We start from the raw sequence: 21,211 nt of genomic DNA, 5'->3' as shown, positions 1-21,211 counted from the left end.
AGGCCAGGCTTGGCCCTCCCAGCCCTGCACCCACCCCAGGCCTCCTGGGCATCTATGGGGGGTTTCTCTGGCGCTGTTCTGGGGGAACTGGTGCCCAGATCATCAAGGCTCCCGCCCTTCCAGAGCGTGGGTGAGGAGAAAGACACACAGGAAACAGGAAAATAAGGGAATGAGCTAATTTCAGAGAGAAGTGCAAGGAAAAACACAGGGTGACAGGAGGCAGGCAGGAGAGGTGGGCCTGGGATCCAGCCCGCGTGCGAGGAACCCTGCTTGGAGCGGGGAAAGGGCAGGAGCAAAGGCCCTGCACGAGGGAGTCACCGGGCTCCAGGCTGGCAGGCTCTCGGCTTTGGCTTCGCCCTGGGGCTCTTCCTGGCCCATAACTGTCCCCCGACTTTCAGCCAGATCTGGACAAAGGTCCTCTTTCCCTCCTGCCCTGTGCGCAGTGGGCAAAGGACAATCCAGGGCCAAACCTCAGCAAAGCGTGGGGCCGGGTCTGACCTTGGCTTCACCGCGGAGTTGGGAGGCACCCCGGAGGTCCCCTGGGCACGTCACTCGTCACGGCCACCGGCCCGGAGCGCTCAGCCCGGACTGGCCGGTGCCTCCGGGGCGGACCTCCAGGGACCTGCCGCTGTGGCGCAGGGCAGTCATTCCGGACGGCCCAGTCTCCGCCGCGCGATCCAGCCCTCAGCCGCAGCCCCGCGGACCGGGACCCGGGCGGGCCGGGACCTCGCAGTCCCCGAGGCGAGACCTGGAGCAGAAGCAGATAGATGGCGTGACCAATCAGAGCCAGGCTTTCGCGGGCGCGGCCCCCGGCAATTGGGCGGCGGAGCGAGGGGCGGGGCTTCCGGTCGGGGCAGAGGGACTTCCGCCGCCGCGGCGCCTCGGATGGCAGTGCTCCGGGTAGCGCTCGCGGCCTCGCTCGCGGCCGCCCGCACCCGGCCGCCCCTCGGCCGCCGCCCGCCGCCCGCGCCCTGCTCCGCGTCGGCCGGCGCCATGGAGCCTGAGCCCCGCTGGCTGGCGGGGCTGCGCTTCGACAACCGCGCCCTGCTCGCGCTGCCGGTGGAGACGCCGCCGCCTGGCCCAGAGGGCGCCCCGTCCGCGCCGCGGCCCGTGCCCGGCGCCTGCTTCAGCCGCGTGCGGCCCGCGCCCTTGCGGCAGCCGCGCGTCGTGGCGCTGTCGGAGCCCGCGCTGGCGCTGCTGGGCCTGGGCGCGCCGCCCGCCGACGCCGACGCCCGCGAGGCGCGCGAGGCCGAGGCCGCGCTCTTTTTCAGCGGCAACGCGCTGCTGCCGGGCGCCGAGCCCGCCGCGCACTGCTATTGCGGCCACCAGTTCGGCCAGTTCGCCGGGCAGCTGGGCGACGGCGCCGCCATGTACCTGGGCGAGGTGTGCACGGCGGCCGGCGAGCGCTGGGAGCTGCAGCTCAAGGGCGCCGGCCCCACGCCCTTCTCCAGGTGTGTTTGCGCCCGTACCCGCGGAGCTGTCCTCCCCCGTGGGGCGGTTGGGGGTGAGATTAACTACGAAGGAATGTGACGTGGGGACGTAGAACGTGGTGGGTAGCAGCGCCCGAGCCAAAGGCCCTGAGGCCAGGACAGGAGGCGAGGGAGCAGGTTCTGTGGCTCCTGGCCGCCTCGGAGCGCCCCTGCCCCGTCTGCCTGGAAGAGGGGGGAGGGGAGGGTCCTGCTGCCCCTCAGGTCAGGCTGAGCGTCTGATCACACAGCGCTGGCAGCTGCTCGTGCTCTGTTCTCATAAACTATCCAGAGAGTTTGGAGTCAGTTCTACGTGTAGCACGCTCATGTTTACCGCGTGCCCAGCCCTGCTGCCTGCTCGGCGCACTCGGCTTCCGGCTTCCTCTGAATGCTGATCGGGCTGTCAGCTTCCCTCCCGCACACTTTGGCACTGCAGATGCCTACTGTGCAGCCGGTGCCCTGGACCGGGACAGATCCTCTGCCCAGTGGACCTTCTCCCAGGCCCGGGCTTCCAAGCACTTGGGGGCCAGCCATGTTCTGACCCCGCAGTGAGGTGGGGCTCGTGGGCCAGGGCCCGGGTCCAGATGCCCACAGCCTGACCCAGCAGGGCGCCCTTCCCGCAGCTGTCAGGCCTCTCCTGTACACACGGTGCTGATAGTCTCTTCTGCTGCTTTTCACTAAAAAAGTTCATGTATTTAACTCATATTTGTTAAGTGCTTATTGAATGGCTGAAAGAATCACACCTAACTTGGCGTTTTATGTTCCAAGAAATCCCGAGGGTGTGTCCCTGGTCTGGCCCCTCCCATGAGCTCTCCCCTCCCCTCCCTCCCGGGACTGAACCGGGCCCCCACCTCTAGCAGCTCCACCTCAGATCATCAGGATAACTGGTCCTTCCTCATCCCCCAGTCTTCAAACCTTGGTGTCTCTGAAATGTCCTGAGTGCAGCCTGGCACCCGCCCCACCCGCCTGGAACAGCCTGCTCAGAGCTGTCTGCACTCGTGGCCGGCAGAAGCATTTCTTCTCCTTGGGGTCACGTGTAAATGTCTTGCCCTGGGGCCTGCACATTGTATGAGCATCTTTCAACTTTATGTGTTCATTTTAATCATTTGTTTTTGCCATTTATAAAAAACATTTTTGTGAGAGTAATCTGCTGTTGGAAGTTGCTTTTAATATTTGAAGACTTGAGCTGTAAGTCAGTGTTTCCAGACCTGAAGTCCTTTAAAAGAAAGGGGCTGTTTGACCCTTACCAGATGTGCACCCACCCAGCACCCCCAGCATTTCCTGGGGTCCCCAGCCTCAACAAGGCTTGAGGCTAACATCTGAAGTGGTGTGAGTGGCTTAAGGCCAGCAGCTGCTCGAGTCCCCCGGCGTGGGTTTTGGGGGGTGCGCAGGTGGCTTCTTGCTTCTGCCTCCCATGGGGGTTGGGATTTCAGGACGGCCTCTCCTGCCAGGTGCAGAAGAGCTTGTCCTCAGCTGGGTCCACGCCAGCAGTTTGGCTGGGAACAGACGTGGGCGCCCAGGAGAAGGGACCGTTGTCACGTGTCCATGCGGCTCTCTGGGGGCAGGGCCACTCTGAGGCCCTGTACCCTTGCTGTGTAATCATTATTCAGTTCTGGTTTCTGCTTCGGGCACTTTGCCCCGGGCAAGGAGATAGGCAGCTTGTTTTCTGGATCATTTTTACCAGATCCACAATTAGCTTGGACTGTACTGGCTTCCTGCTAAACAGGCGGGGCGGGGGGGGGGCCGGTGTGGAGTGACATTTGAGGACGGATTACAGACTGGAAGGGGTGAGTGGAATGCAGCTGTGGACTGAGGGTCTTGTCAGCCAGAGGCAGGCACAGTCACCCTGCAGACAGCCCCAGGGTGACTGTCAGGCCGGGTTTCTAGAGGTGTCACTCACACCTGGAATGAGCCACACCCAGGCTCCCAGGTGAGGGTGAGGCAGGAGGCCTGCAGAGATCTTCGCTGGCTCCCGGCCTCCCTGGCCCCGCTCTCCAGGCCTAGGCCCCAGCACCCCAAGCTCATACTGAGCCCGGCTCTGGCCTCTTCCCGGCAGAGGACGTGGGCAGACGTGCACCCTGGGCACCTTCACTCAGCCTCGGTGTCCTTCTGCAGATGAGACGGAAGTGAGCCCAGTGTCTTCCCACCAGTTTTTGTTCTTTCCTAGAGAATTTTCCAAACTGTTTCAGGTGCCCTCCTGCCTGGGAGAGTGCTGGGACGCTGCCATGCCCTGGGCCAGGCCAGGAAGCCAGGCCTGACCCTGAAGGGCAGAGATCCAAGCTCACTTTGTTGTTGCGTTTGTTTGCTGGGTGGGGGCTCTTGGAGGTCGGAGTGCCCAGCGCCCTTCATCTTACCAGGAGGGGCTGAGGACGTGGCTCACGCAGGCCAGCTGTCCTCGTGTGCTGCTGCCACTTTCCTTTAATTTTAAAAAATAATACAGTTTCCAGTCCAGCATGTAAGAAACCTTGGAAATCATCACTTCATTCTAACAAGTAAAAAGCTGAACAAACTGAAAAATCAACAAGTCTTCTTAGATCTGCAAGAAAAGTGAGGTCAGAGGGCAAATTGCTGCCCCACCCCCCAAATTGGAGAGACTGACAGGCAAATACAAAGAATTATGAGTTACCAGAGCGGAAGTCTGCACAGATCCTTGCCCTGTAATTGGTGAATTGCTGGAGGCTCAGTGTGTACGAGTCAGTTGAAAATTTCGGGGCCCAGTCGTAAGCGAGCCCCGCACTCTGGTGAGTTGTACCTCCTGGAGCTCTGCTGTCTTCTCACAGTGAATATTGGTGGAAAATCCCTTTGTGCTTCTGGCAGGAGCGGGGAAAGGAGCTGTGTGGAGTACACCAGAGCACTCTGTTCTGAACAAGGCTGCCCTTGGGGGAAGCTGATTAACCAGAGCCTGACCTGCTGGGCTGTTATCAGAGCCCAGCGGACCTGGTGAAGGGAAATGCCCAGCTCCAGCGCCCTCTGGCGGAGAGGAGACTGAAAAGCACATGTGGAAGCTCTCAGTCCAGAGGCACAGGGTCACTGAGAGTCTGAGGCCTCCACCTGACACCTGTAACCCACCTCTACATCACTGAAGGCCTGCTTGCAGTAGTTCCTTTTACCCCATACATCATGCCTGGCTATCAAGAAAAAATTACAAACATACTAAAAGGCAGAAAACACAGTTGGAAGAGACAGGGCCAGCATCAGAACTAGCCTCAGACATGGCAGAGATGTTGGAATTGTCAGACCAACAAAATTCCAATTGTGTTGGAATTTAACACAATTATGATTACTATGCTCAGGGCTCTAATGGATAAAGTAGGCAGCATTCAAGAATAGATGGGCAGGACTTCCCTGGTGGTGCAGTGGTTAAGAATCCGCCTGCCAATGCGGGGGACACGGGTTCGAGCCCTGGTCCGGGAAGATCCCACGTGCCGCAGAGCGTCTAAGCCGGTGCGCCACAACTACTGAACCTGTGCTCTAGAGCCCGCGAGGCACAACTACTGAGCCTGCATGCCACAACTACTGAGCCCGCGCACCTAAAGCCCATGCTCTGCAACAAAAGAAGCCACTGCAATGAGAAGCCTGCGCACCACAACGAAGAGTAGCCCCCGCTTGCCCCAACTAGAGAAAGCCCGCGCACAGCAACGAAGACCCAATGCAACCAAAAATAAATAAATAAATAAATTTATTTGAAAAAAAATAAAATAAATAAAATGAGACTAGAGGAATTCCCTGGTGGTCCAGTGGTTAAGACTTAGGCCTTCACTGACAAGTGTCTGGATTTGGTCCCTGGTCGGGGTACTAAGGTCCCTCAAGCTGCTTGGCATGGCCAAAAAAATAAATAAATAAAACCTTTAAAAAAAAAAAAAAAGAATAGATGGGCAGGCGGAGCAACTAAGCCCGTGCGCCACAACTACTGAGCCCATGCTCTAGAGCCCGCAAGCCACAACTGCTGAGCCCACGTGCCACAACTAACGAAGCCCTCACGCCTAGAGCCTGTGCTCCACAACAAGAGAAGCCACCGCAGTGAGAAGCCCAGGCACCTCAACAAAGCCCGCGCGAAGCAGCGAAGACCCAACACAGCCAAAAATTAAATAAATAAATAAATAAATAAATAAAAACAAAAAGAATAGATGGGCAGTGTAAGCAGAGAGATGGAAATTCTGAGAAAGACGAAAAGGAAATGCTAGAGATTTCTAGCAAAAACACTAACAAAAACGAAGAATGCCTCTGATGGACATGTTGCTAGACTGGACACAGATGAGGAAAGAATCACTGAGCTTGAAGATATCTCAGGAGAAACTTTCAAAGATAGAAAGCAAAAAAAATAAAGACTGAAAAAAACCAAACACTCACCAAGAAGTGTAGGACAAGTGCAAAAGTAGTAACACATGTGTAATAGGAATACCAGGAGAGAAAGAGAGAAAGAAACAGAAGAAATATTTGAAGAAATGACTGAGAATTTCCCTGAATTAATGTTAGACACCAAACGGATCCAAGAAGCTCAGAGCACACCGAGCAGGATGAATGCCTCCCCCACCCCCACCAAAAGACAAAAACAAAACTACACCTAGGCTTATAATTTTCAAACTACAGAGAGGCAGAAGTAAAGAAAAAAAAAGTGAAAGCTAGAGGAAGGAAACACTTCACCTACAGAGGAGCAAAGATAAGAATTACATCTGACTTCTCAGAAGCCAGGCAAGCAAGAGGAAAGTGGAGTGAAGTATGTAAAGTGATAAGGAAAAAAATACCCACCCACCTAGAATTCCATACCCTGTGAAATTATCCTTCAAAAGTGAAGGAGAAATAAAGACTTCCTCAGACAAACGAAAATTGAGGGAAATTGTTAGCAGTTGACCTGTCTTGCCAGAAATGTTAAAAGATGTTCTTTATAGAGAATGAAAATGATGTAGGTCAGAAACTTGAATCCACATAAACAAAGGAAGAGCATAGGAGAAAGAAGTGAAAGTATAATAAAAACCTTTACTTTTCCTCATCTTAATTGATATAACAGGTAATAGCTTGTTTAAAATAATAGTAACGATGCATTTATGTATAAATGAAATTAATGACACCAGTCAAATAACGGATGGAGGGAGGGATTAGGATTATTTTGTTATTATAAGGTACTCATACTACCCATGGAGCAGGATAGTGTTACCTGAAAGTAGACTTGGATTAGTTGTAAATGATATATTACAAACTGTAGGGCAACCTTTTAAAAAAATTTTTTAATTTATTTATTTATTTATTTTATTTTTGGCTGCGTTGGGTCTTCGTTGCTCAGTGCAGGCTTTCTCTAGTTGTGGCGAGCGGGGACTACTCTTCGTTGTGGTGCATGGGCTTCTCATTGCGGTGGCTTTTCTTGTTGCGGAGCATGGGCTCTAGGCGTGCAGGCCTCAGTAGCTGTGGCACACGGGCTCAGTAGTTGTGGCTCACGGGCTCTAGAGCGCAGGCTCAGTAGTTGTGGCGCACGGGCTTAGTTCCTCCGCAGCATGTGGGATCATCCCAGACCAGGGCTCGAACCCGTGTCCCCTGCGTTGGCAGGTGGATTCTTAACCACTGCACCACCAGGGAAGTCCTAGGGCAACCATTTTTTAAAGAGTAAAACAAAACAAAACAAAAAAGTGTAACTGATACGCTAGGCGAGAACTGATGAAAAAGAAATTGGAATCACAAAATGCTCAGTTAAAACCACAAAAGGCAGGAAAAGAGTGAAAGAGAAAACAAAGAGCAAGGCCAATAAATAAAAAAACAAGACCAAACTATATGTTGTCCATAAGAAATCCACTTTAAATATGAAGACACATGTAGATTAAAAGTAAATGGATGGGGCTTCCCTGGTGGCCCAGTGGTTAAGAATCCGCCTGCCAAAAAAAAAAAAAAAAAAAGAATCCGCCTGCCAATGCAGGGGACATGGGTTCGAGCCCTGGCCCAGGAAGATCCCACATGCCGTGGAGCAACTAAGCCCGTGCACCACAACTACTGAGCCTGAGCTCTAGAGCCCGCAAGCCACAACTACTGAGCCCACGTGCCACAACTACTGAAGCCTGCACACCTAGAGCCCGTGCTCCGCAACAAGAGAAGCCACGACAATGAGAAGCCTGCGCACCGCAACGATGAGTAGCCCCCACTCCACAACAAAGAGTAGCCCCTGCTCACTGCAACTAGAGGAAGCCTGCACCCAGCAGTGAAGACCCAACACATCCAAAAATAAATAAATTAATTAAAAAAAAAAAAGTAAATGGATGGGGGATTTCCCTGGTGGCCTAGTGGTTAGGATTTGGCGCTTTCACTGCAGAGGCCTGGGTTCAATCCCTGGTTGGGGAACCATCCCACATGCTGCCAAAATACAAAAAAAAAAAAAATGGATGGAGGAAAGCATACCATGCTAACACTAGTTAGCAGGAGTAGCCATATTAATTCAGGAAGAGTGGACTTCGGACTAAGGAAAGTTATTAGGGATAAAGAGGGGCATGACAAAATGATGAAGGGGTCAGGAAGGCAAAACAGTCCTTACTGTGTATGTGCCAGATAGCAGCATCAGAGTACCATGAGGCAGAAACTGACAGAAATTCAAAGGGGCACAGATGAATCCACTGTCATTGTTGGAGACTCAACACCCCTCTATCAGAAATGGAGAGAGCCAGCAGGCAGAAAATTGGTAAGGCCATCTTTGAACTCAGTTAACACCATCAATCAACTGGATATAAAGAACATCTATAGCCTACTTCATCTAACAACAATGGGATACATATTCTTCTCAGGCCCACATGGAACATTTATCCAGAGAGACCACATTCTAGGCTATAAAACATACCTTAACAAATTTTTTAAAATAAAAATCATACAGTGTCTGTTCTCAGGCCACAATGGAATCAAACTAGAATTCAATAACAGATAACTGAAAATCCCAAAATACTTGGAGATTATGCAACATACTTCTAAATAACACATGGTCAAAGACAAAATCTCGAGAAATTTTTAAGTATTTTGAACTAAATGAAAATGAAAACACCAAATGTATGGGGTACGGTGAAAACAGTGCTTTGAGGGAAATTTATAGCATTGAGTGCATATGTTAGTAAAGAAGAAAGATCTAAAACCAATCATTTAAGCTTCCACATTAGGGAGCTACAAAAAGAAGAGCAAATCAAATCCAAAGTAAGCAAAAGAAAAGAAATAATAAGAATTAGAGCAGAAGTCAATGAAATGGAAATAGGAAATCAGTGAAACCAAAAGCTTGTTCTTTGAAAAGATCAATAAAATCAATAAACCTCTAGCCAGGCTAACTAAGAAAGAAAGTGAGGACACAATTACTAATACCAGAAATTAAAGAGGGGAAATCATGCAGATCATATGGACATTAAAAGGATAGTAAAATTACTCTGAACAATTCTATGCTCACAAATTTAACAACCTAGGTGAAATGGACCAATTCCTTGAAAGACACAATTTGCCAAAACTCACCAAAAAAAAAAAAAGACAATCTGAATAGGCCTATATATATTAAAGAAATTGACTCAACAATTAATAACCTTCCAAAACAGAAAGCACCAGGCCCAGATGGACTCACCAGTGAATTCTACCAAACATTTAAGGATGAAATTATTCCACTCTTTTTCAGAGAATGGAAGCAGAGGAAATACTTCCTAACTCATTCTATGAGGCCAGCATTACCCTAATACCAAATCCAGACAAAGACAATACAAGAAAAGAAAACTACACACCAAAACCCCTCATGAACATAGATAAAGAAATCTTCAACAAAATATTAGCAAATCAAATCCAACAATGTTTGAAAAGAATTATACATCACCACCAAATGGGATTTATTCCAGGTATGCAAGGCTGGTTCAGTATTCAAAAATTAATTAACGTGATCCATCAGATCAACAGGCTAAAGAAGAAAACTCGCATCATCACCTCAATTGAAGCAGAAAAGGCATTTGACAAAACCCAAGACCTATTCATGATAAAAACTCAGTCAATTAGCAATAGAGAGGAACTTCCTCAACTTGATAGAGTATCTACAGAAAACCTATAGCTAAATCTACTTAATCATGAGAACCTCAAAGCTTTCCCACTAAGATTAGAAACAAGACAAAGATGTTCCCTCTTACTATTGCTTTTCAACATCCCTGGAGGTCCTAGCTAATATAACAAGACAAGAGAAGAAAATCGAAGGCATACAGATTGAGATGGAAGAAATAAAAATTGTCTTTGTTTGCAGATGAACATCTATGTAGAAAATCTCAAAGAACTGACCAAAAAATGAGCTCATAAGCAGTTATAGCAAGGTTGCAGGATACAGAGTTACTACATAGGTCAATCACTTTAGTATATCCCAGCAGTGAACAAGTGGAATTTGAAATTAAAAACAATACTGTTTACATTAGCAATCCTAAAAATTAGATTCACACCTAAGTGTGAACTCACAAACAAAATATAAGATGTCTACTAGGAAAACTACAAAACTGATAAAAGATATCAAAGAAGAACTAAATCAATGTAAAGATATTCCACGTTCATGGCTAGGAAGACTCAATATTGTCAAGATATTGGTTCTTCCCAACTCCATCTGTAGATTCAGTGCAATCCCAATCAAAGTCTCAGCAAGTTATTCTGTAGATATTGACAAACTGATCCTAAAATTTATATTGAGAGGCAAAAGACCCAGTATAGCCCTCACAATACTGGGGGAGAAGAACAAAGTCAGAGGACTGGCACTACCCCACTTTAAGACTTACCATAAAGCTTTGGCAATCAAGAGAGTGTGGTTTTGCAACTACTGAAGCCCGCGTGCCTAGAGCCCGTGCTCCGCAACGAGAAGCCACCATGATGAGAAGCCCGCGCACGACATCCAAGAGTAGCCCCTGCTTCCTTCTGCTTCTGGCGCTCGCTGCAACTAGAGAGAAAGCCCACGCGAAGCAACGAAGACCCAATGCAGCCAAAAATAAATAAATTTAAAAAAAAAAAGAGTGGTTTTGGCCAAAGAATAGATAGGTCAATGGAACAGAACAAAGAGCCCAGAAATAGACCTGCATAGATGTGGATCTTTGACAGAGGAGCAAAGGCAATCCAATGGAGCAATGATAGTATTTTCAAGATTGTACTGGAACAACTGGATATCAACAAACAAACAAACAAAAATCTAGACACAGACCTGACACCCTTCACAAAAATTAACTCAAAATGGATCACAGGGCTTCCCCGGTGGTGCAGTGGTTGAGAATCTGCCTGCCAATGCAGGGGACACGGGTTCGAGCCCTGGTCTGGGAAGATCCCACGTGCCGCGGAGCAGCTGGGCCCGTGAGCCACAATTACTGAGCCTGCACGTCTGGAGCCCGTGCTCCGCAACAAGAGAGGCTGCGATAGTGAGAGGCCCGCGCACCGCGATGAAGAGTGGACCCCGCTCACCGCAACTAGAGAAAGCCCTCGCACAGAAACGAAGACCCAACACAGCCATAAATAAATAAATAAAAACAAAACAAAAAAAAATGGATCACAGACCTAAACAAAATGCAAAACTGTAAAACTCCTAGAAGATAAAATAGAAAATCTGGATGACCTTGGGTATAGAAATGACTTTTTAGGTACCATACCAAAGACAGGATCCATGAAGAAATAATTGATAGGCTGTACTTCATTGAAGTTAAAACTTCGGTGAAGGACAATGTCAGGAGAAATGAGAAGACAAGCCACAGAGTGGGAGAAAATCTCTGCAAAAGACACATCTGATAAAGGACTGTTATCCAAAATATACAAAGAATTCTTAAAACTCAACAATAAGAAAACAAACTGATTTTAAAATGGGGCAAAGACCTTGTTAGACACCTCCCCAAAGAAGATACAGAGATGACATATAAGCACTTTAAAAGATGTTTCACATCATGTGTCATCAGGAAAATGCAAATTAACAAGGAGACGCCATTACACACCTAGGAGGATGGCCAAATTCCCGAACACTGACAGCACAAAACGCTGGCGAGGATGTAGAGCAACAGGAGCTCCCATTCACGGCTGCTGGGAATGCAGGACGGTGCAGCCACTTGGGAAGACAGTGTGGTGGTTTCTTACCAAACTAAACGTACTCTCACCATATGACCCAAGAACCATGCTCCTCAGCATTTACCCAAAGCAGTTGAGAACACGTCCACACGAAAACCCTGTATATGGATGTCCACAGCAACTTTATTCATAATTGTCAAAACTTGGAAGCTGCCAAGATGTCCTTCAAGGTGAATAGATAAACAAACCGTGGCCCATCCAGACAATGGGATATTATTCAGCAAAAGAATAGAAAGAAAAAAAAATGAAATGAGCCATCAAGCCATGAAAAGACATGGAAGAAACTTAGATGCATATCAGTAAGTGAAGGAAGTGAATCTGAAAGGTCTCACAGTATGATTCCAACTCTATAACATTCTGGAAAAGACAAAACTATGGAGACAGTAAAAGACCAGGGGTTGGGAGGGGACAGATGACCAGGTGGAGCCCAGAGGGTTTTTCGGGCCGTGAAAAGTGTTCTGTATGACACTGTAATGGTGGATCTCTGTCAGACCCACAGAGTGGACAACACTGAAAGTGCACCCTGATGCAGACAGTGGACTCTGGGTGATGACGACGTGCCGGCATGGCTTCATCGAGTGTGACAAATGTCTCCCCTGGCGGGGATGCTGATCGTGGGGGAGGCTGTGTGTGTGTGGTGGCGGGGCATATGAGAGATCTCTCTGGCTGCTCATCAGTGCTGCTGTGAACCTACAACTGCCTAGGAAAATAAAGTCTATTTAAAAGAATAGTAATAACGAAGGTTTAGCATAAGAGGAAAACATCCACGTCATTCAGAGCTGCCCGAGGGAGACTGGGGTCCTCCCCCCGCTGCAGATGATGCTCTGTGTCTGTGCTGTTTTAAAAGGATTTTCACAAAGTAAATTCATAAAAACAGAATTGCGGAGTTGCGAGCGTGTGTGTGACCCTGGGAGTAGCCTTCCCTGACCTCTGTATGGACTTGGCCTCCTGCCGCGGGCCAGGCACCCTGTGCTGCAGTTCCAGACCTGGAGGAGGTTAGGGGCTTAGCACCTGAGATTGTCCAAAACAGACTCTTTTTACAGTGATGTCAGAGCTGCTCGTGGGTTGTTTTTAAAAAGCCATTAGGAGGCTTTCTTCCAGTCCCTTCCCTCTGTGACCACACCTTGGTGTTGAGTGGAGCCCGGCAGTGACCTCTGTGCTTGACCTCAGACAGGCCGACGGTCGCAAGGTGCTGCGCTCGAGCATCCGCGAGTTCCTGTGCAGCGAGGCCATGTTCCACCTGGGCATCCCCACCACGCGGGCCGGCGCCTGCGTCACGTCCCAGTCCTCCGTCGAGCGGGACGTGTTCTACGACGGCAACCCCAGGCACGAGCAGTGCGCGGTCGTGCTGCGCGTGGCCCCCACGTTCCTCAGGTAACGCCCGTCCTCGTGCTCCCGTGTTGCCCCGGTGGCCAGAGTGCAGCTGCCCGGCCAGGGTGCAGGGCCTGGGGCGGCGTGTCCAGAGCTGTGGACCTGGAGTTTATGACCAGGAGCTACGTAAGATGCACCAAGAAAACGGCCTCACTGTGCTGCTGGACGAGCGGCCGTGACGCCCGGTGTGCCCGCTTCCTCTGGCCGCTGTTCACTGACTGGAGGCCTCCTGGCTGCTGTCTCCAGCGGGGCCTGTTAGTCCTCGACGTCACCACGCTGTCTGGCGTCGGGTGCTCGGTACCGACCACCTGAACCCAGAGTCGCCAGGAGGTGGCTGTGGCGGTCTGGCGGGGTCAGGTGACCCCAGCCGACCCTGTGCGTCAGCTGTCACCAGCTTTCCCTTTGTCCTCCGGGGGTGGAGGTGTCGGGGCAGGCGTTGGCCTCGTCCTGGGAGACCCGGGGCCTCTGGGCACAGCTGCACTAGTGGCGTTTGGACCAGGTCGTCTTTGCTGCGAGCTGATCTGTGTCTCATAGGGTGTCAGGCAGCGTTCCTGGCCTCCACCCACGAGCTGCTGGTAGTAACCCCCGTCGTGACAACCAAAAATGCCTCCGGACGTTGCCCCGCCCCCTGGGGCGTATAACTGCCCCACCGCTGACCCTGCGGGTCACCCCACTACAGGACGCCGGTGATGGGCGCATCCCTCGGTGTGGGAGGCCGGACACAGAACCCCTCTCGTCCCTGCAGGGCAGCCGTGGCAGTCCCGGCCCCACGCACCCCGGGAAGTGCCCTGTGTCTGCCTGAGTCACTGAACGACCAGCTACGTTTGGTGGTTTGTCCCCCCCGCCCGGCCACGAGGGCTAGCAGCACCCTCCCTCCTTCCTTACTCATGAGGGGGAGGCGTCACGTTTAACCTGTTGTCAACGCGGGTCTTCCCTCCAGGTTCGGATCCTTTGAGATCTTCAAGTCCTCGGACGAGCACACGGGGCGCGCAGGCCCCAGCGTGGGGAGGAACGACATCCGAGTGCAGATGCTTGACTATGTCATCAGCACTTTCTACCCTGAGATCCAGGCCACTCACGCCAGCGACAGCGTGCAGAGGCACGCTGCCTTCTTCCGGGAGGTCGGTGGGAGCTGCCCGCCCGTGGGCGGACGCTGGGTGCCCGGCCCTCTTGAGTCACCACCCACTGGCTTGGCCCAGGGGCAACTTCTCAGATACCGTTGAGGGTCGGGGTCCTGGGACAGACCCCCGGGTCACTATTTGAGCGGCATCGAGGGGCCACGCAGAGAGCTTGGGAGGGAATCAGGGCTGGTGGGTGCTGGGCCTCCCGCATGGGGCGTGTGTTCACGGTGGCCCCAAACACACACCCCCTGGCCTCTCCATCTCCCCCAGAACTCTCAGGCGTCGTCCCACACGACAGTCAAAGTTGTGGGAGGTGGTGCAGCCTCAGCCAGGGAAACAGGCGGCAGGGTGAGGGGTCTGCCTGAGGGCCGAAGGCCCGCGGCCAGCGCTCTGCACCAGAAGTGGGCACTGTCCTGCACCTGTCACTCCCTGGACCCCACTTCAGCCACACTGTTGCTTCCAGTCTGTCACGTGGGTGATGCCACGTGACAGACGGGAAGCAAGTCCGGTCTGGCAGCCGGACTCTGGGCTGGGCAGCTGGGCCGTTTGAGCCTCGCTCCCTGCAGCCCAGGGCGAGGCGGGGCCCTGGGCACAGTGTCTGGACCTGGGCAGTTTTCGCCTGAGAACGTGGTAACGTCCTTGTTTCCACGTAGTCATCCTACGGGGCGTGAGTCATGGGAATGTCCAGGTTCCCTGATTTTTCTGGTTTGGATAAAAGCCAAAAAACAGTGAGTATATAAAAGAGGTAGACGGTGTATGTGAGGAGCAGAGCCACTCGTATCAACTCATCCAAAATACTCTTTCCTTCTTAACTGTCCTCGGATGTTCTCCCCACGGCTGAGCGTCAGCTGGCAGGACAGGACACTGGGTCGGGCCCCTTGGGAGTCACCGCAGAGCGAGACCGGCTCAGCGGGCACAGCTGGTTGGGGGGGGTGCGGAGGGGAGCAGCCGGCAGCCGTCCTGTGGCACTGTTGCAGGTGACACGGCGCACGGCCCAGCTGGTGGCTGAGTGGCAGTGCGTGGGCTTCTGCCACGGCGTGCTCAACACGGACAACATGAGTATCGTGGGGCTCACCATCGACTATGGGCCCTTCGGCTTCCTGGACAGGTGGGCATCCCGCCGCCTGCCAGGGGCCCCTGGCGGGGAGGCACGTGACCGTGCGGGCATCTCAAGGCCACGGGAAGGACCTGCAGGCCTGTGTGGCTGCTCTTGTTAATGTTTTGTTCGGTGTTTAATTCTCAGCAAGGCCTGGTCAGCCGGCCGTCCCCAGAGCAGGGATCCCTGGAGGGTTCTGAGCACAGAAGCACTTTGAACGGCACCCCCTCGGCTCCCAGGTGGAGAGTGGGCTGAAGGGGCGGGGGCGGGAGCCAGGCAGGGGGCCGCGCTGGAGTGCGGCCTCCCTGCTCTAGAGGCTGCAGGGCCCCGTGGGACAGGCAGGGGAGCGGCAGCCACCCGGGCCTGCACTGTTGCTCGGCGGGTCCCCTCAGGCAGCTCCTGGCTCTCCCTACACGGCAGGTACGACCCCGACCACGTGTGCAATGCCTCCGACACCGCCGGGCGCTACTCGTACAGCAGGCAGCCCGAGGTGTGCAAGTGGAACCTGCAGAAGCTGGCCGAGGCCCTGGAGCCCGCGCTGCCCCTCGAGCTGGCCGAGGCCATCCTGGCGGAGGAGTTCGACGCTGAGTTCCGCAGGCACTACTTGCAGAAGATGCGCTGGAAGCTGGGCCTCGTGCAGGCTGAGCGGGAGGAGGACAGCGCCCTGGTGGCCAGGCTCCTGGAGACCATGCACCTGACTGGTGAGTGTGGGTGGGGTGCATGCGCCACGTCGTGCTGAAACAGAATGTGAAACCGACCTGTGACCACGTCTCAGTGGCTTTAAGCACATTCACCTTGTCTCGCAACCACCACGGCCAGCGTCTCCAGAACTTTCTCGTCTTCCCAGACGGACATCTGCACCCGCGAAGCACTAGCCCCCTGGCCCCTTGCCCCGCCCCTCGCCCTGGTAACCTCACGCCTGCTTTCCAAGAACTCGCCGCCTCCAGGGACCGCAGGCAAGGGGTTCACGCGGCTCTTTTTCTAGCTCACCCCACTCAGCATGACGTCCTCCACGGTGGTCATCCCTGTTGTCCGCATGTCAGGATTTTAAGGCCGAATAGTCTGTGCGGATGGCCTGCCTTTTGCTCGTCCATCGTCTGTTGGACACTTGGGCTGTTCCACCCCGTGGCCACCATGCATAACGCTGCTGTGGACACAGACGTACCGTGTCTTTGCGTTCCTGTTTCCCATCCTCTCCAGGGTGCCGTTGTGGGGTGTGCCTGGGGCTTCCTGGCTGCTCTGGCTAGGACGCCTGGTGCCGCTCAACAGAAGTGGCCGACCAGGCGTCACTTACTGTTCCTGCTCTTGGGGAAAATCTCTGCCTCTCACACGAGTGTGATGTGAGCTGTTGGCCTGTGCACATGTGGCTTTTTTCAAGTAGAGGATGTTTCCTTCTGTCCCTCATTGGGTGTTTTCACACTGTGCCTCAGTTGAGGTGATCGCCAGGTTTTACTTCTTCATCCGTATCCTGCCTTAGTTTAAACTGCCTCTCACGGTGTAGAAGCTGGAGGTCCAGGATCAGGGTGCCGCCTTCTGGCTGTGTCCTCACACGGCAGAATAGGGAGCAGGGGCATGAAGCGCACTGTGAGGGCTCCGCCCTCGTGGCCTACCTCCCAAAGGCCCCAGCTCCAAATACCATCGCCCTGCAGAGTTGGGTTTCCATATATGGCTTCGGGCAGGGGACACACAGACCCCTTGCATTCTGGGGATAAACCCTACTTGCTCCTTCTAATGTTTTGCTGAGGTTTCTTTTACATCTGTTTTTACAAGGGATACTGGTCTGTGGTTTTCTTTTCTTGTGGTATCTTTGTTTGGCTTTGGTATCGAGGAAGTGCTGATCTCATGAATGAGTTAGGAAGTGTTCCCTCCTATTTTTCAGAAGAGTCTGAGAAAGATTGGTGTTAATTTTTCTTTAAATGTTTGGTAGAATTCACCAGTGAAGCCGTCTGGTCCTAACATTTCCTGTGTTAGGAAGTTTCCAGTCTCCTTACTTGCTATGGGACTATTTAGATTTTCTATTTCTTCTTGAGTCAGGTTTGGTAATTTATGTGTTTCTGGGAATTCGTCTATGTCATCTATGTTATCTAAATTATTATTCATAGTGTTTTCTTAGTCTTTTATTTCTGTACAGTCTGCAGTGACGTCCCCACTTTTATTTCCTTTAGTTACTTGTGTCTTTTTTTGTTAGTGTAGCTAAAATTTTGTCAGTGTTACTGACCTTTTCAAAGAACCAACTTTGGTTTCATTGATTTTCTCTTGTTTTTGTTCTCTATTTCATTTATCTCTGTTCTAATCTCATTTCCTTCCTTTATGCTAACTTTGGTCTTATTTAGTTCTTTTTCTACTTCTTTAGATGTAAGATTAGATTATTGATTTGAAATCGTTTTTTACTGAGAACTGGCGTATAGCATTATGTAAGTCTCAGGTGTGTGACATGGTGATTTGCTGTATGTATATAACGTGAAATGATCACCACACAGTGACAAATTTATTTTTTTCTGGTGATGAGAGAGCTGCGCTTTTAGCGCAGGCATTTACAGCTATAAACTTCCCTCTGAGCACTGCTGCTTTTGGTTCATACCTCTAAGTATTTTTCTAATTTCCCTTGTGATTTCTTTTTAGAACCAGTAGTTAATTTTCACATTACTTGTGAATTTTCCAGTTGTCCTTCCATTTGTGACTTCATGCCATCGTGGTTGCAGAAGACACCAGTCTTTTCAGTGTATTAAGACTGGTTTTATGGCCCAACACGTGGTCTGTCCTGGAGAACGTGCACCTGAGAGCTTGGGTGGAGTGTTGTGTCTGTTGTTCACGTTGTTTCCTTGTTGACCTTCTGTCCAGGTGTTGGGTGCTGACGTCCCAACTCTTACAGAACTGCTCGAGTCCACCCTTCAGGTTTTTTTGTTTGTTTGTTTTTAAATTGGAGTATAGTTGATTTGAAATGTGTTCGCCCTTCAGTTTTGAGTCTTTGCTTTGTGTATTGGGGGCTCTTGTTTGGTGCAAGTCTGTAATTGTTACATCTTCTTGCTGAACTGACTCATCAATATACGATGCTCCTCTTTGTCAAGTTCTTACATAGTCTGTTTTTCTGACGTCAGCGTAGCCACCCCAGCTCTCTTTAGGTTACTGTCAGTATGCAAATCATGGGATATTTTTTCCATCCTTTCGCTTTTGACTTACGAGTCTACAGCAAGTTATCTTACTGTAGTTGTTGGATCATGGTTTTTTTATCCATTCTGTCAGTCTCTGCTCTTTGAATGGAGACTTTAATCCATTTACTTTTTTTTTTTTTGGCTTGCGGGGTCTTAGTTCCCCAACCAGGAATTGAACCCGTGCCCTCAGCAGTGAAGGCACAGAGTCCTAACCACTGGATCAGGGAATTCCCTAATCCATTTACTTTTAAAGTAATTACTGATAAGGGAGGACTTAGGCTGTTTTGCTCTTTGTGTTCTGTCTTACACCATTTTTGTCCTTTATTTTCTCTGTTACTGCTCTCGTGCTTAGGTGATCTTTTGCAGTATACCGTTCTGGTTTCCTTCTCATTTTCCCTTGTGTCTGTTTTTTGGATGTTTCCTTGGGGGTTTTGGTGACAGTGTTTCAGCAAGTCAGGCTGAGGCCCTCACAGTGTCTGTCATGGCTCACGTCCTGTGCCATCTCGACCCCGCAGCTCCTGAAGCAGATGGTGCTAACTGCCGTGACAGTGATGAGGGCCAGGGCCCGGCCTCGGTGCCTTTACTGTATTTACCCATTTTACAGATGAAGAAACCAGGCCTGGAGGCCTTGAGAGATTGAGTGACTCGTCAGGTTCAGAGTGGGGACCGAGCTGGGAGGACTGAGGGGAGGGCTCAGGAGTCCCCGGCCTGAGGCTGAGCAGGGCGCCGCACACGTGGTGGATGAACACGTACGGTCCTCTGGTGACAGGACGGCGCCCTGAGCAGCTGCGTGTTACAGGTGCTGACTTCACAAACTCCTTCTACCTGCTGAGCTCCTTCCCAGCCGAGGACCTGGACGAGTTCCTGGCCGTGCTGACTGCACAGTGTGCCTCCCTGGAGGAGCTGAGGCGCGCCTTCCGACCCCAGATGGATCCCCGGTGGGTCCTTGGGTCTTGCTTCCCTAGCATTTGTTTCCGGGAAGGGAGGAACATTTAGAACGAAGCCTTTAGGAGGACGCTGGAGATGGCACACCCAGGCGGCTGCTCCACTCCCAGGAGTGGGATGGTCAGACCCTGGCTTTGTGGCACTGAGGCCCGCTGGCCAGAGGAAAGGATGGAGGTGCTGACACTGGAATGGGGAGGCCAGGCGGCACAGGCTGGGGCACGGTGGTCTCTGCTCCAGGGAGGCTCCCCAGGAAGAGCCTGGGTGTGGGCCCACAGTCTCCAGCCAGACCGTGCTTTCTGCACCATCATGTCATGTCCTGAGGGTGCAGCCCACGCTCAAAACCCATCACCAACGTGTCCCGTCCCGTGCCAGGAAGAGCCTGGGTGTGGGCCCGCAGTCTCCAGCCAGACCGCGCTTTCTGCACCATCGTGTCGTGTCCTGAGGGTGCAGCCCACGCTCAAAACCCATCACCAACGTGTCCCGTCCCGTGCCAGACAGGACTCTAGTGCAGCAGTGTGGGGAGGGGCTGAAGCTGGCAGGACCTGCTGAGCATGGAGCCAGGGTAACTGGGGAAGGGGGTGTCAGGGGCTGCCCTGCCCCCAGGTGCCCCCAGAGGTGGAGAAGCGTCCAGCCCTGTCATCACCGTGGGAGGAGCTGACAGCAGTGAACCTCTCCCAGAGGGACTGGGTCCTGGGTCGGTTGTCGGTGGGTGGCCGCCAGCCGGGAGCCAGGGCTGGCCCGGGTCAGCCTGCGGTGTCCGTGTGCCCCGTCACGTGCGGGGTTTGCGGTAGAACAAGGGCGGACGGCTGGTAGCAGTCCCACGTCTGCTTCGTCTGTCGGACCCGGGCTCACCCCTGGTGGGGGTGGGGCTGGGGACAGGGGCGCGGCAGGGTGGTGGTGGGGACCACGTGGCCTGGGGCCCCTCACGCGCCCGCTCCACACAGGCAGCTGTCCATGATGCTCATGCTGGCGCAGTCGAACCCGCAGCTTCTGGCGCTCATCGGCACACGGGCGAGCCTGGCGCGGGAGCTGGAGCGCGTGGAGCGGCTGTCGCAGCTGGAGCAGCTGAGCCCGGCCGAGCTGCACGGCAGGAACAGGAGCCGCTGGGCCGATTGGCTCCTGGAGTACAGGTGGGCCCCCCTCCCCACACCCCCCGCGGGGACCCCAGGGCAGCGGGGGGGGCGGCTCTGCTGACGCTCGGCTCGGGTGTGACTCCAGAGCCCGGCTGGAGAAGGATCAGGAGGCCGCCGGCGACACCGCTGCCTGGCAGGCCGAGCGCGTGCGCGTCATGCACGCGAACAACCCCAAGTACGTCCTGAGGAACTACATCGCGCAGGGCGCCATCGAGGCTGCCGAGAGCGGAGACTTCTCAGAGGCAAGCGGCCTGCCCGGCCCTCCCCTACTGGTCCCCTCCCACTGCGGGCGAGGCCGGCCCCCGACAAACACCGCACCCTCTGCTCTCCTCCAGGTGCGGCGGGTGCTGAAGCTGCTGGAGACCCCTTACCGCAGGGAGGGGGGGGCCGCCGAGGCCCGCGAGGCCGCCGAGCCCGAGGAGGCCAGTGGGGAGGCCGGCGGGGCAGCCGGCCGGCGGCACTCGTACAGCAGCAAGCCCCCGCTCTGGGCGGCGGAGCTGTGTGTGACGTGATCGTCGTAAGCGCCTTGGAGGCCTCCACGCAGGAGCCCCGAGGCCCAAGCCCTTGAGTGAGTCCATGAGGCGGCGCCCACCCCGCCCGTCTCTCCATGACGGCAGAGACGTCCAGTCAGGACCCGACCCGTCTCTGTCCGATGCGGACTCGGCAGCACCGCCCAGCCCCAGGCTCTTCTCCCAGCGACAGGCTGCTTTGCGCCAGGACGGCTCAGCAGAGGGGACCGGCGGACACGCACGGCCCCCGCCCACCTCGCCAGCCTGGCGGGGCACGCAGCTCCTAAATAAACTGGCAGCTCCCTCGGTCGCCTCCGTGTGTTCGTTCTGCCCCCGCCCCCGCCCCCGCCCCC

General features: G+C 53.2%; 1 protein-coding gene across 2 annotated transcripts; it reads left to right on the top strand.

Moving 5' to 3' along the window:
- Positions 1-213: 213 nt before the first annotated feature.
- On the top strand, positions 214-21,164 carry SELENOO (selenoprotein O). Of its 2 annotated transcripts, XM_082420440.1 has the most exons (9): positions 214-1,451; positions 12,702-12,905; positions 13,843-14,023; positions 15,001-15,131; positions 15,540-15,820; positions 19,071-19,209; positions 20,161-20,346; positions 20,435-20,591; positions 20,685-21,164. In XM_082420440.1, the coding sequence occupies exons 1-9, from the start codon at positions 886-888 to the stop codon at positions 20,859-20,861; spliced, it is 2,022 nt and encodes a 673-aa protein (XP_082276566.1). In that variant the 5' UTR covers positions 214-885; the 3' UTR covers positions 20,862-21,164. The 2 variants fall into 2 exon arrangements, with proteins under 2 accessions (XP_082276566.1, XP_082276567.1); XM_082420441.1 differs by lacking the exon at positions 20,435-20,591 and having other exon boundaries at positions 20,685-20,855.
- Positions 21,165-21,211: the final 47 nt, after the last annotated feature.

This window comes from Balaenoptera physalus (assembly GCF_965194825.1).
Source record: "Balaenoptera physalus genome assembly, chromosome: 13".
In the NCBI taxonomy this organism is placed as follows: Eukaryota; Metazoa; Chordata; class Mammalia; order Artiodactyla; family Balaenopteridae; genus Balaenoptera; species Balaenoptera physalus.
This window is presented reverse-complemented; position numbering and strand designations above follow the sequence as displayed.